This window comes from Typha latifolia, chromosome 13 (genome assembly GCF_019914945.1).
Source record: "Typha latifolia isolate L0001 chromosome 13, TyphaL0001v2, whole genome shotgun sequence".
In the NCBI taxonomy this organism is placed as follows: Eukaryota; Viridiplantae; Streptophyta; class Magnoliopsida; order Poales; family Typhaceae; genus Typha; species Typha latifolia.
Window position 1 is genome coordinate 6,402,632 of NC_133098.1, and position 13,409 is coordinate 6,416,040.

The 13,409-nt window shown below is 39.1% G+C and overlaps 1 protein-coding gene across 2 annotated transcripts in view; it reads right to left on the reverse strand.

The window, feature by feature from the left end:
• LOC140799677 (protein PECTIC ARABINOGALACTAN SYNTHESIS-RELATED) overlaps positions 1-12,262 on the reverse strand; it is a 37,782-nt gene extending 25,520 nt beyond the window's left edge. The window contains exons 1-4 of one of the 2 annotated variants that reach the window (XM_073154094.1): positions 11,664-12,262; positions 11,453-11,503; positions 11,263-11,353; positions 7,069-7,145 (exon numbers count right to left, since the gene is read on the reverse strand). In XM_073154094.1, the coding sequence (XP_073010195.1) occupies positions 7,069-7,145; positions 11,263-11,353; positions 11,453-11,503; positions 11,664-12,008 (564 nt within the window). In that variant the 5' untranslated portion in view covers positions 12,009-12,262. The remainder of the gene's footprint in view (positions 1-7,068; positions 7,146-11,262; positions 11,354-11,452; positions 11,504-11,663) is intronic. The other variant, XM_073154095.1, reaches the window with a different exon arrangement.
• Between the last annotated feature and the right edge of the window lie 1,147 nt (positions 12,263-13,409).

Below are 13,409 nucleotides of genomic sequence, written 5' to 3' on the forward strand. Positions count from 1 at the left end.
CTCCATCTTTTCCCTTCCTCAACGACATAAGAGAGCAGGTATGATTGACCCATATGTGAGAGGTTTGTTGCAGAAAATTAGAGTTGATCCGGAGAACCACCCCGAATTGGAAGACAGAGATGAGCTTTTATGCGACCACAGGTGCATTCATGTGCCTGAGGATATGTCATTGAGGACCAGATTGTTGAAGCACTTTCAAAGGTGGGGCACGAAAGTGTCTTGACGACCTACAAGAGAATCTCCCAAAGTTGTACTTGGCTCGAATTGAAGAAAGACGTTGGAGCACATGTGAAAGCATGCAAAACGTGCCAACGGGCGAAGACAAAGATGATGAAGACAAATGGACTTCTACAAGGGAGGACATATCCGTGGACTTTATTGAGGATTTACCACTAGTTCGAGGGTACTCGGTGATATTCGTTGTGGTAGAACGTCTAAGCAAATATGCTCATTTTTCAACCTTGGCGCATCCTTCCTCGGCTAAGACGGTGGCTGACAATTTTGTACAAAATGTGGCCAAACTCCATGGTATGTCACGTTCGATTATTTTAGATTGTGACCAAATTTTCATAAGTGACTATTGGACTAAATATTTCATATTGAAAGAGACTCGTTTAAATTTAAGCTCTGGATATCATCCACAAACTAACGGGCAAACAGAGATCTTGAACCGAAGGATTGAGCAATACCTTAGGTGCTTTGATGGAGACTGTCCTAGGCACTAATTGGAGTACATATCATGGGCGGAGTGGTCTTATAACACTTCATATCATAGTAGCATAAAGATGACTCCATTTGAGGCGGTATACGAGTGCACGGCATCCGTTTTGCGTACTTTTGACCCGCTAGCCTCTTCCGATCGAACCAAAGCTAATTTAACTCTTATAAACCATGATGACATATTAAAGAACTTAAAGATGCACACGAGGACAGCCAAGAGCAGGATGAAGCAAATTTATGATCGAGGGCATCGAGAGCATGAATTGGAAGTTAGTGACATGGTTTTCGTATGGGCGCAACCATATCGTCAAGTGACGTTGTGTCCGGTGCAAAACCAGAAATTATCAGAGATTTTTTTATATGTTTCAGATGCCGGAGAGGATCAGTCTAGTAGTGTACAAGTCGGATCTACCGGAAGGAACCCCAGTGCATGCCGTTTCATTCTAAATTTTTTAAATTTCTTTCTCCATTTCTTCTCACTCCTTTCACTTCCTCCCATCTTCTTCCCTCTCCCTCTTACTTCCGCATCCCTCTATATCTCTTCCTTCCTATATTCCTCTTTCCCTCTCTCTCTCCCTCTATTCCTCTTTCCTTCTCTCTGCAATTGCTGCAGCAGAAATCTACTGCTGCAACAGCAGGAAGAGAGAGAAAGGGAGGAAGAGAGAGGGAGAGAGAAGAAAGAAAACAAAAAATAAATAAATAAACTAATCCAAGATTGTTGGATCTTAGTTGGAGAACGTTGCCGGAGGTCAACTCGCCGAAGAGCTATTCGGTCGCCGGAGGTGAAACCTTGGAAGAGGTGAGAAAAAAGAAAAAAGAAAGAGAGAGAAAAGAGAGAAAGAGAAAAGAGAGAGTGAGGGAGAGTGAAAGAGAGAATAAGAGAGAAGAGAAATGGCTGGGAGAGTGAGGACAATCACAGCCCGTTTCGAGCGGGATCGGTCGTATACCCGACCGACATGGCCGATACCCCAACCGACCAAGATCGAGATCGGCCGAAATTGGAATCCATAGTCTTGAGCTCAATTTGAAAAGTCTTAGATCAATAAATTAGTATTAGCTTACGCTTTATTGAGACCTATGTGGATAAAGTTTATTTTGACCTAATGCAACTAGAATTTTAAATATGTTTAGGGTTTCCTATCCTGCTTATTAAAAAAAAATGGAGATCTTTTGTAACGATGGTTGTGGTTTTGTTCCAAGTAAATTAAAAAAAAAAGATTCTTTTTCTTCCTCCTTACACAAAGTGTAGATTGGTGTAATGCAAAAGCTTTCATTGTGATTCTGACAAGTCTGTGTGAATCTAGTAGTTAACTTTTTCATCTAATCTATCGCTTTCTTCTTCTTTCTTCATTTCTTCCCTAGTTATTCTCTTCATTCTCAATATATTCTTTTCTTCGCTATTTGTTACGAACCAGATCTAGACCGATCTGGACGTAAGAAAATTGTAATATTTTATGTGATGGTAGCCTCATAAGTTAGGGTTCCAATGGTTATGGTTTCACGAGAATCCAACGTCTAGATGAAAAGATATTAATAAAATAGTGAAGCAAGGTCAAATAGGGTATAACGATAAATAACTGACATTGTGACAGTCGTCAGAGGGTGGCGGATGGCCAAAGGTAGTGGTGAACGGAAGATAGCTAGGGTTTGAAAGATCGAAATGTTATTATGGCTATAATCTACTCCTAGAAAGATAAGGACGATCTAACGGCTACGGTGAAAAATAAAGACGAGATAATAAAATAACTTAATCTTCATTCCACTAACTCTCCGTAATTAACACATGACCACTCATATTTATAGGAGTAACAATCCTAGCATATTGGATCCACGTGCTGATTATCCGATTTATTTAAAATTCAAAACAATAAGATAAAACTAATTAACTAACTTGACTCGACTCGACTTAACCCATGTGATCAGATTGTAACAATTCACAACACTTCCGACACCTTATCCTCAAGGTGACTAATACACGAACTGGATCTTCCGACTTATGTCGTGCTTGTAGGCACACGGGTCTGCATGCAGATATGACTCAGTTTGATGGCACGGCCCACCGGTTCGTTCTATCAGTCGTCCTCGAGCTTGTACTCAGACTCGAGGTTATGCACATAAGTCCTTAACTGGCTCACACGAGGTGATCGAGTTGGATCACGAAAATTCAACACACATTGAGATACATGCACTTCATCTCTCCTACTCAATAGCCAAAAACCTAACCCTAGGGCTGAAATTAGATTTCAGCCTAAGGCGTCGCTGTGAGCTGCATGGGCACCGACAACGGCTGGGCAAGGTCGTGGGCCGCCGACAGTCGACCTCCAGGTGGTCCTTGCAGCGTCGAAGCGGCGGCGAGCGGCGATGGAAGCCCATTATCGAGCTTGGGATCGGGTTGATGCAACGGCGGCCATAGTGCGTCGCCATCAAGTCCCTCGGCCATGCGGTGGTCTCTGCCTGCTACAGTGGCCACCGTTGGGTGGCAATCAACCCAAAGAGGCCGACCATGACCGTCTGTGGTCGTTGGAACGCCGAAGAGCAGCCACCTACCACGATTTTGCTGCAGCGAAGAGGGTCGTCGATAGAGCTCTTCCGGCTTTCTACTACGATTGCCCCCGGCCTAGCTTAGGTGCGGGGGTCCCGTGGAAGGGACCGGACTTTGCGGCAAGGGCCAAGAGCGACTGGATGGCCACCGGTGGGAAACTAGGGGTTTTAACCCTAGCTTCCATCGCGCATGGGGAAGATGACCTCCGCTCTTGCGTTGGGGGCTTCTCCGGCACAATAGTGGCAGCAGTGAGCATCTGCAGTGGTGTAGACACCTCCATCTCAGCCAGAGGAAAGGTTGAGGCCGCGCTTTGGGCCGATTCATCTCCTCCCTCGTGACTGGAGTTTTCTAGCCGCGGCTGGCCGGATTCCATCATGTCCGTTGGTGCGGGCGGCACGGGCTGGCCGTAACGAGCTAGGATAACTGTCGTCAAGGTTTGGAGCAAGGTTCCAAAAATCAGTATCGGGATCAGCATCAGCCATCCGGAAAAACGATACGTATCGGCCGTATCGACCGTATCGACTGCTTGTATCGGATTGGATTATTTTAATTAAATAAAATTCTAAATATTATTTAAAAATGTTGAGAAATTTCTAAAAATTTAGAAAAAATTATAAGAAAATAAGAAATAATAATTACTCAAATATAAAGCCTAGAAAGTAAAAATCTCTCTTCCTCCCTCTCTTCTTTCCTATTCCTCTAACTGTTAGTCTGAGCTATCCCACTATCCTTTTTTTTATCTTTCCCTCTCTCTCTCTCTCTCTCCCTCTCTCTCTGCAGCTGCTGGCAACTGCTGTCAATAGCCTGCTACAGCTGCTGCAGCAGGGCCGAAACCAACAAGTTTCGACCCGGATCGGGATCGGCTATGGCTGATCCCGATCTGTTTTGGCCGACGAAACTGGGAACTATGGTTTGGAGAGCCTTCTCGATCCCTTTAGAGCTAACCTTTGATACAGCCAAAAATTCTTTAAAAACTGCCTTCGCCTAAGCTGGCAGCTCGTCGTTGACGGTTGTTGGTGGTGAAGGGGGCGACGAAGATGAGTTCCTGATCTTCCATGGTCACTCCTTTCTTGTTCATCTTGAATCGCGTGTTAATCATTGTCCGAGGAACGTTGGTTCTGATTTCGGTGTCATGAACCAAATTTGGACCGATCTGTACGTAAGAAAATTATGATATTTTATGTAGTGGTAGCCTCGTGAGTTAAGGTTCCAATGGTTCAGATTTCATGAGAATCTGATGTCTGGATGAAAAGATATTAATAAAATAGTGGAGCAAGGTCAAATAGGGGAGAACGGTAAATAATCGAGATTGCGGTGGTCGTCAGAAGGTGACGGACGGCCAAGGGTGGTGGTAGACGGTCGTAAGATAGAGGGTTGTTGGTCGAGGAAGATGGTTAGGGTTTGAAAGATCGGAATGTTTCTATGATTATGATTTACTCCTAAAAGATAAGGATGATCTAATGGGTACGGTAAAAAATAAATACGAGATAATGAAATAACTTAACTTAATCTTCATTCCAATGACTCCCCCATAATCAACACATGACCACTCCTATTTATAGGAGTAATAATCCTAACGAATCATATCCACATGCAAATTATCCGATTTATTTAAAATTCAAAATAATAAGATAAAAATAACTAACTTGACTCGACTTAACCCATGTGGTTGGATCGTAACATATTTATCTGTTTAAGCTCGATACCACTTTAATATGATCTAGAACCAAAGATAAGCTACGCAACTATTCCTTCAAGATTTGAATGTATTACAGGATTCAATTAGCGCAACCGTGGAAAAATATTCGTCAGATATTCTCCTATAGTCAGAAAATTACGAAACCAATTGGGTTAGATCTGTAACTTCCTGATCCACAATTTTCATATTTATGCTCTTCACAGATTCGAACTATAACAAGGACGAAAACACAGAATAACGTAGGTGATGCTGATGGTGATGGTGACGGGTGGAGTGGATATTAGGATTATGGATGGATATGTAGGTGAAGGTGGAGGGTGGATGTGATTAAGGGAAGTAAACGAAGAGAACGAAGTGGTCAAGATCCCAAAGAAAAGGGGTAGCTCGACAATCGAGAGAAATTAGAAGTTAGAAGAAACCTTGCCAACGATAAAGGTGGAAGGATGGTGAAGAAGGAGGAGGGAGAGAGTCTAGAGAGAAGATAGGAGGCAAGAAATCAATATTCCAATTTCATAATTAAGTTAGCTGTCATTCACATATTTATAAAGGCTAGCCAATAAGTCTTAAAACAATATGAAACCCTAATTCTAGAGGATTCCCATCGATCGCGTTCAAACGTGCCCGATCGCGTTCGAACGCACGAAAAGACGTTCTCTGTATGTGCGAACGCGATGCAGGCGTTCGAATCGAACTCGCCCGACCGCGTTCGAACACACAACATGCATTCTCTGTATTTGTGAACCTAATGCAGGCGTTCGCAAGGGTGTTCGAACGCTATCTCTTCTGCGTTCGAACGCGACTTATAGGAATTTTATTTTAATAAAAATAAACTCCTAATGCAATAAAAAAATATCCTAACTAAGTGTATCATTATCTTTGATTCTTCATTGCCAAATCAAAAGAACATTATAGGTTTTCAGCACTATTCCAAGAGTCATCAAGTTAAGTGAAAACCCAATCGAGTTTACTCAACTCGATGTTGACTTGGTGAAAAACTTGGGCTACACAAAATCAAGCTAAGAATCAGTCAAATTTGTCGAGTACTCGAAACTCAGCCAAGTTTTATGAAATTCAGCGAATCACGAACATTGATGTATTTACTTACCACATTAGACTTGCATCTTCAAAATTGCTTGTAAAATAAATAGATGTACTACAAAATAGTGCCTTTGTTATCTAGGTAAATAATTATTTTATGCTTTATATTTATTTTAGACTTTAGTTCTCTTAGATTTTCTTGAATATATATATTATCGAATTTTCATACTCAAGAATCAGTGAGTACATGGCCTGACTCTTCAATTTGACTCCACTCATTTAACTTTAGAATCGAGTCGAGATATCAAGGTTTGTACATTGGGAATCAGTACTGTAGCAACCGTACCATCATTATTGTAGCAATTGTACCATTGCGTACTGTAATATATCATACAAATTGTCTTTTCTTTTTAGAATACAGATGTGAGATCTAATAGTATCTTTCCCTTATATTATTTTCTCTTTTTTTTGCTAGTCTATTTACTATTGGAATCTATATATCTTTCTTTATCTTTGATCTTCTTCTTTGAATCCTTCATTCTCTTATATCCATCCTACATATATTTACTTTAGTATCATAACTATATCATCCTACACCATAACCTGAGAGTGAAATAATCATGGAATTGAAGGTTTTTTTAGCTTTACAAAAGCTTTACATATTTATATCATTTAGGTTATCTACATTAAGGACTAATTTACAAAATGTGTAGGTTCAAGACCCCAAGCACACTACATTCCTAAATTTTGATATGCAAACACAAGAATTTAAGATCAAAACAATAGTTAAGATTTTAATTGCAATAGATGAAACTATGGTGAGTGTGATTTCATAATCTCCAGAAGCAAATGAACATGGGAAGAATCATATACCTTTTTAAAGGATGTTTACTAAAATGAGCTCTCTTTCAACAAAAGCAAAATAAAATAGATTACAGAACACCACATTGCATGACTTTCACTAAAAAGGTTGATGGCTGTGTACAAGTTAAACAAGAGAACCTATATTAACCAGTAAAGACAGCAAAACTTAAAAAATAAATTTTTGAGTCTAGAAATACACACTTACAGCTATCCTCTGCTGATTTAGACCACCCTCTGCATGAATGAATATGTAGCCAGAAGTTTCATTCTCAGGTGGCAGATCTGCTAGTCAAAAGACATCAGGTGCTATTATAGCATATGAAAACACAAAGAAGAACCACTAGAAGAAATACAAAAATTATTCTAAAACCCCGTGTGGTTGTAGAATAAGCTTATTCTAAGTGAGGTCTATAATAGTATAGTAACTAAACAATTTATCTTAATACTAGTTTACTAATACCTACTTCTCTCTTCTCTCTTACCAACAAAATCTAAATAATATTTTCTCCTTGTAAAGACCATTCCAATCATTTTCTTCCTCTCTCCTTTCCTCTCGTCGTCTATCCACTATAACAGGTATTTTGGTTATTTCTCATAATATCTCCTAATTTCCATGTCACAGTGTAATTATTATACCATTATACTCGAAAACCAAACACCATAACAGCATAAATTAGTATAAACTTTCTTGTGCAAGCTTAAGAAAGGAGCATAGTTAAATGTTTGGAAGTATTTTCACAACCAAACACAACCTAAGATAATTCTCTGATTGTACATCTGTGCTTGTAATATGAAAATGGCCTCTCTCCAATTATAATTGTCAGGATTAATGTCGGCAATGTTTTCTCAAGGTCTAGGACTTTAGGGCACTCTTTAAGATCAAATTATGTGTTCCCTTAGGTTCGGATATGTTTAGGAAAACATATTAGGTATTCCTGATTTTCAGATTTATGACCAATTCTGTGTGCTTTCTATGGCAGTAGAATTATTGACAAACATTATCAGATTTTGTGCACAAAGCTATGCTATAGAAACAATTAGGTCCACTTATAAGTTATATCTGATAGCCATATCGTAAGTGACCAAAAGAGTCAAAAAAATAATGCATTGATGCCAGTAGAAAAATAAGGATGAAAAGGAATTATTTGAAGATACCAACAAGAGCAGAAAACATGTGACCAAACTATTAGTTATGTTAAATAACATTTTCCCCAACGATAGTTATGCCAGTCAGCATTCCCTATGCAGACCAGCATTTGCCATGCCAATAGTGGCACGGCACCTGGCACCAAGCCATGCCGGTCTGACAGCACTGCGTGCCAACCCGTGCTGATGTGGAGCCATTTTTAACTTTTTCTTATTTCTATTTATTGATCGACTTTACAGAGAGAAAAATTTCACACATTACCCAAGATCAAGACCACGGAGCTTGAACTAGAGAACCACGAAGCAAAATTTATCAAAGATAGAAGAAAGGAAAGTACCATCTCAAGCTCAATGTGATTATAGTCAAATGAGAAAAGAATTTGAATTTATAAGTAGCAAGTACGGGTGGCAATCGAGTTGGTTAGCCGAGTTCAAGTCGAGTCATGATATTGCAAATATGAACACGACCTGTTTAATAAACGGGTCATAATTTTTAAATACGACACTTTTATTAAACGGATTATACAGTCATAAACGGGCTATTAGATGGCACAAGTTATTAAAATTTATATAAGTTATTTAGATTATAAACAGATTTTTTCAGATTATTAACAAATTTTTGGGGGTTATAAAGAGGTTTTTATATGTTATAAACAGGTAATCGTGTCATAAATAGATAGACGAGTTAGATCATAAACAAGCTAAATGTAAAAGTTAGGTTATGATGTCGAATTATCGAGTCGGGTCACTTTGTCATCCCTAGATAGCAAAACATCAGAAGAGGTGCGCTCACGGATAATCATCATTACTATCATATCAATCACACATCAAAACCACAACACCATCATTATACTTCATATCCATAATCTATATATATTTATGATGTGCCTATGTCGGTGCCAATCATTCCCGCGTATGCTCAATTTTTATCATATCATAAGAGAATTGTAAATTTCATATTTATATAAAGATTATAAATTATGTGAGACATTACAACGAGCAATACTATTAATGGATAAGTTTTGAAGATTATTTACAGTATTTAATGCAACATTCTCGTATTAATTTTGTGTGGCAAATAAAGTCTTTGATCCTCCTCTTCATCCTACGTTCATCTAGATATTAGTTTTAATTATTGAACTATCATAAATTAATATTATATATTGAATGTTATTATATATTCAATTACATTATAAAGTATTCAATTATATTATAGAGTATTCAATGATATTAGAGAGTGTTCCATCATTAATATTAGTTTTAATAAATGTATTCAATTATATTATGTGTTAAATAATATTTATATTTGACTATTGTTATATATTTAATAAAATAGATGATTTACAAAAATAATCTAAAGATTAAAAACTATAATATAGGTTTTAATGCATATATTCAAACTAAAAACTAAATATTAACGTGTTGAAGACCCAAAAATATCTCTAAATATCCTAAAATTTTTAATTTTCCCCACAAGCTATGATCCAATTTCTCTAACAACAATGTAAATTCCAGAACTTCCAACTAAAATTATGACCGCAAATCATACTACATGAATAGGAAATAAAACAACAAAATTCGGAATATCAGTATCCGTCATCAGAAAAAATGAAACATATCGGTAGTATTGGTCGTTTCGTTCAATATATTAGTCGTTTCGTTCACTGTATTGACCGTTTATTTCAAACTATTTTTTAATTACTTAAATTGTAAAAGATGATACAAAATGTAGGAAAATCCTAACAGTTTAAAAAAATAACACATAAAAAAAATTAGATTACACATAAAATAGTAACAACATACTATGAAGAGTGAAAATACAAAGAATAATATTGAAATCTGAATGGATTCAATAAGTACATGCGTTCATTGTTGTCATCACCTCAAAACAAGGATTGTAGGAAGCCACCTGAACATCAGGCTAAAAAGCACCTTTGCAAAAGAGATGATTGTTGGGGGTGTTAAGAAAAGGTAAAAAAAGGTAGAGAAGAAAAAAATTAGAAACAAAAAAGGAAAAAAGAGAGAAAAAGGAAAGGAAAAGTAAAATGTGGCATCCGAGACATAGTATATATGTATATCAATGACTGATATGTTTCAAGATGGATTCAAATTAGATCCAACTTATAATGCAATCCACATATAGTCCGCATAAAAGGAAAATCAAAGTTTTGTCTTTATAATTGATACCAGAGTCGAAACCAAGAGAAAACTAGTTTTGGCCTTAATTTTGAATTGGTAATAGCCGATACCAATATGTATCAGTTGATACCTATCGGTATTAGTCAATACTTCGAACCAGCAAAATAGATGTAGCAATCGCCACTTGATTAATGAACCAATGAATAGGATGAGGGAGTTAGCTGAGCATAGACACAATCCTTCATTTGGATTTTAACTTGGTAATTGAGAGAAGGAAACAATGGTCTTGCAAAGATATGACTAGGGAGGAAAAGCAAGTAATGGCAATATCAGTCCAAACAATTTGTTTTCCTTGCTTACAAGAGTTATTTTGTCCATGGAACAAAAGGCACAATCACATTGCCTCACAAGATTATTTTTCTTCAACAAAATCTTCATGGCAAACTGATGGAAGGGGTACATTACTAGAATCAAGAAAATTGTGAGGGTTGAATTGTCCATTGTTTTTTTTAGAGGATCGATGCAATATTGGATCATAATTCAGGGAAATTGTAATTTAACCTATTAGTTAGCAGGGCCACTTTTGTCAAGAAGAAATACAAGCATCTTTAAGACTGAAGAAACACAAGCAGAATACTTGCAATAACAAGCTAATTTTTAGTATCAGAACACATGGTGGGATCACAAAAACCTAGAACTAGGGTCTTCTAGTGCACAAGGCTTCCTGTGATGCAAACCTAAGGCAAGATGTACACAGACTTACCCTTACTATTGAAAAAGTTGTTTCATGGCTTGAACGATGATGACTGGATCACGAAGGAAGGCTTTATAAAAATATCTATACTATTTAGTTCTAGATGGCTTGAGTAATAGATCCTATGGCTGAAGCTAATCTATTAAGACCAGCATGAATCATTCCCGAACAGGATGCTTTTGAGACCAACTCATTAAGTAGAGGAAGAACCAAAGGACAACCCAAGCACACGAAATTTCATAAAACATGTGGATCCAAATCATGCCTCTTGTGCATGTAATATATGCACTCCGGGAATCTATCTACTCTATATGAAAATGTCAATTTGTAAAGATTGAGTTGATAAAAAGCTAAACGTGCCTGAGATTCCGTTCTGGCGGCGCTCTGCACATGGCTTCCATGAGGTCGTGGCTGAGTAAGGATTCTCCCAAAGCGATGGAGTCTCTTTCACCTTCAGCAACAGAACCAAGAAGAACAACCAAATCAAGATTAAAGCAGGGTCAGAAGAAAAGTAAAATTATTAGGATTTCCTATAGCCCACGGATCTTACAGTCGGACAGCGAAGAGTAATCCCATCCTTGCGGCACAAATAAGGCGCATTCTACAAAAAGGGAGACAAAATAGCGAATCCGTAACCAAATACCACAAGATTGCGAAAAAAGTACAAAATTGGTGACCTAGCATCACTCCAATCACTCATTTCACTAATCTTACGGCGGGATTCGAGTGAATTAAGATTGATTTAAGCAAGGAAAACTAACCAGGCGGGTCCAGAGAGAAGGAAGCGAGAGGAGTCCGGCGAATAGGAGGAAGGCGAGGAAGACGAGCAAGATCCGGTAAGAAATGGAAGAGGAAGGAGACCTCGGGTCTTCCAACGAAAGAAGAGAACGAAAGGGAGGATGGAGATGGAGCAAGACGGCGGAGGGGGAGAAGGGGGAGGAGGAGCGGTGGGGCTCCTTGTCCCGATCCGCGTCTCGATCCCGATCTCGGCCACCGCCGGCGGTGGAGGAGATGAAAGGTGTGGCGGCGTCGTCTCGCTTCACCGGAGACGACGCCGCCGAAGCGCCGCGGCTGCCAATCGAGGCGGAGTGACGCAGCTCCGCCATCTCTCGGGCGTCTCCTCCTACTCCTTAGCTACTTTGGTAGTCTCGTGTGAATGCCGGAGACTGTAGGGAGAGTAGAAGCGATTTTTTTTTTGAACTTTACACGTATATAGATAAATATTTCTTCCACATAACAATCGCTCATTTTTCACAATAAACCTCCAAAAATTTTTTAGTATACATAATTTTCTAAACAGTTCAGAACCTCTTCTCCTTCACCTAGGGTGAAATCAGGTGAGACTAAATTCGACTCAATTATCTGGCCACGGGAAAGTGAATCTATTTGATGTCCTCCTTGGAGAACTCTCTTGCTCTGCTCCTCCCCACACCTTCTCCACCGCTCAAACCGTAGGATCCCCCGACCCACCTACTAAGGTGGACTTCGCCACTATTGTTGCTTTTGAAGTAAAAGATTCTGCTAGGCAGAGCCTTCGATGCAAAAAGACAAAGGAACTACCTTTAATGTGGGGATAGCTCAAGAAACTAATGACTCGCTCACGGATCAGGTTGAAAGCAAGAGTCCACCGTCGCTCCCATGGGCCCGGCTATTTAAGGCCAATCATAACTCCTCCGCGCCTTAGGCCTTTAATGCCGAATATGAGAGTATCGTTCAAAGGATACATAACTCATCTTCATCCAAGGTAACCCTGGACCCGAAAAAGATTAAGGAAAGTAGAGCAGAATGGCGCGACAACCTGATCGATAAGTTTTTAGGTCACCCTCCGCCACTCTCTTACTTGAGTAGGGAGGCGGCTAGGAGATGGAAACTAGTTGGCACTCTTCAAATAATAGATATGGTAGGTGACTTTTTTACTTTTAAATTTTTCTTTGAAGGGGATATGATTAAAGTCCTCACTAGGGGACCTTGGACTTTTCTGTTATCATGTCTACCCCCATTTGGGTCCACCTAATCGACCTTCTCGGCGAATATTGGAGGGAAGACCTCTTTACTGCTATAGCCTGGATCTCGGTAGGCTTATTAAAATTTATGGCACTTTGGCTCATACTTGGGGTAGGTTCTCAAGGGTTTGCATGGAGATTGATCTAACTAAACCTTTGAAACAAAGTACCCTAATTGGTATTCCTAGGGAGCAAGTACCTCAAGTTGTTGCTTATGAGAATCTCCTTATGGTTTGTTTTAGGTGTGGTCGTATTGGGTATCGTCTCACAGTTTGACTCCTAACCACTAATGTTGTGAATAAGGTCCTCGCTCCTAATGGCAACGGTAAAGCTATTGCTCCTGGTTCTAGTGTGGGTGTGGTGCAATTGTCACCGCCAGCAATGACCCTGAACTCGCTACTAGAGTCGGAGCAGGCAGTTGAACCATATGGACTGTAACAACCTATTTAAAAAATATATATTATTATTGCATGGCACGATGTGGCCAACCACAGCGTGGCCGGC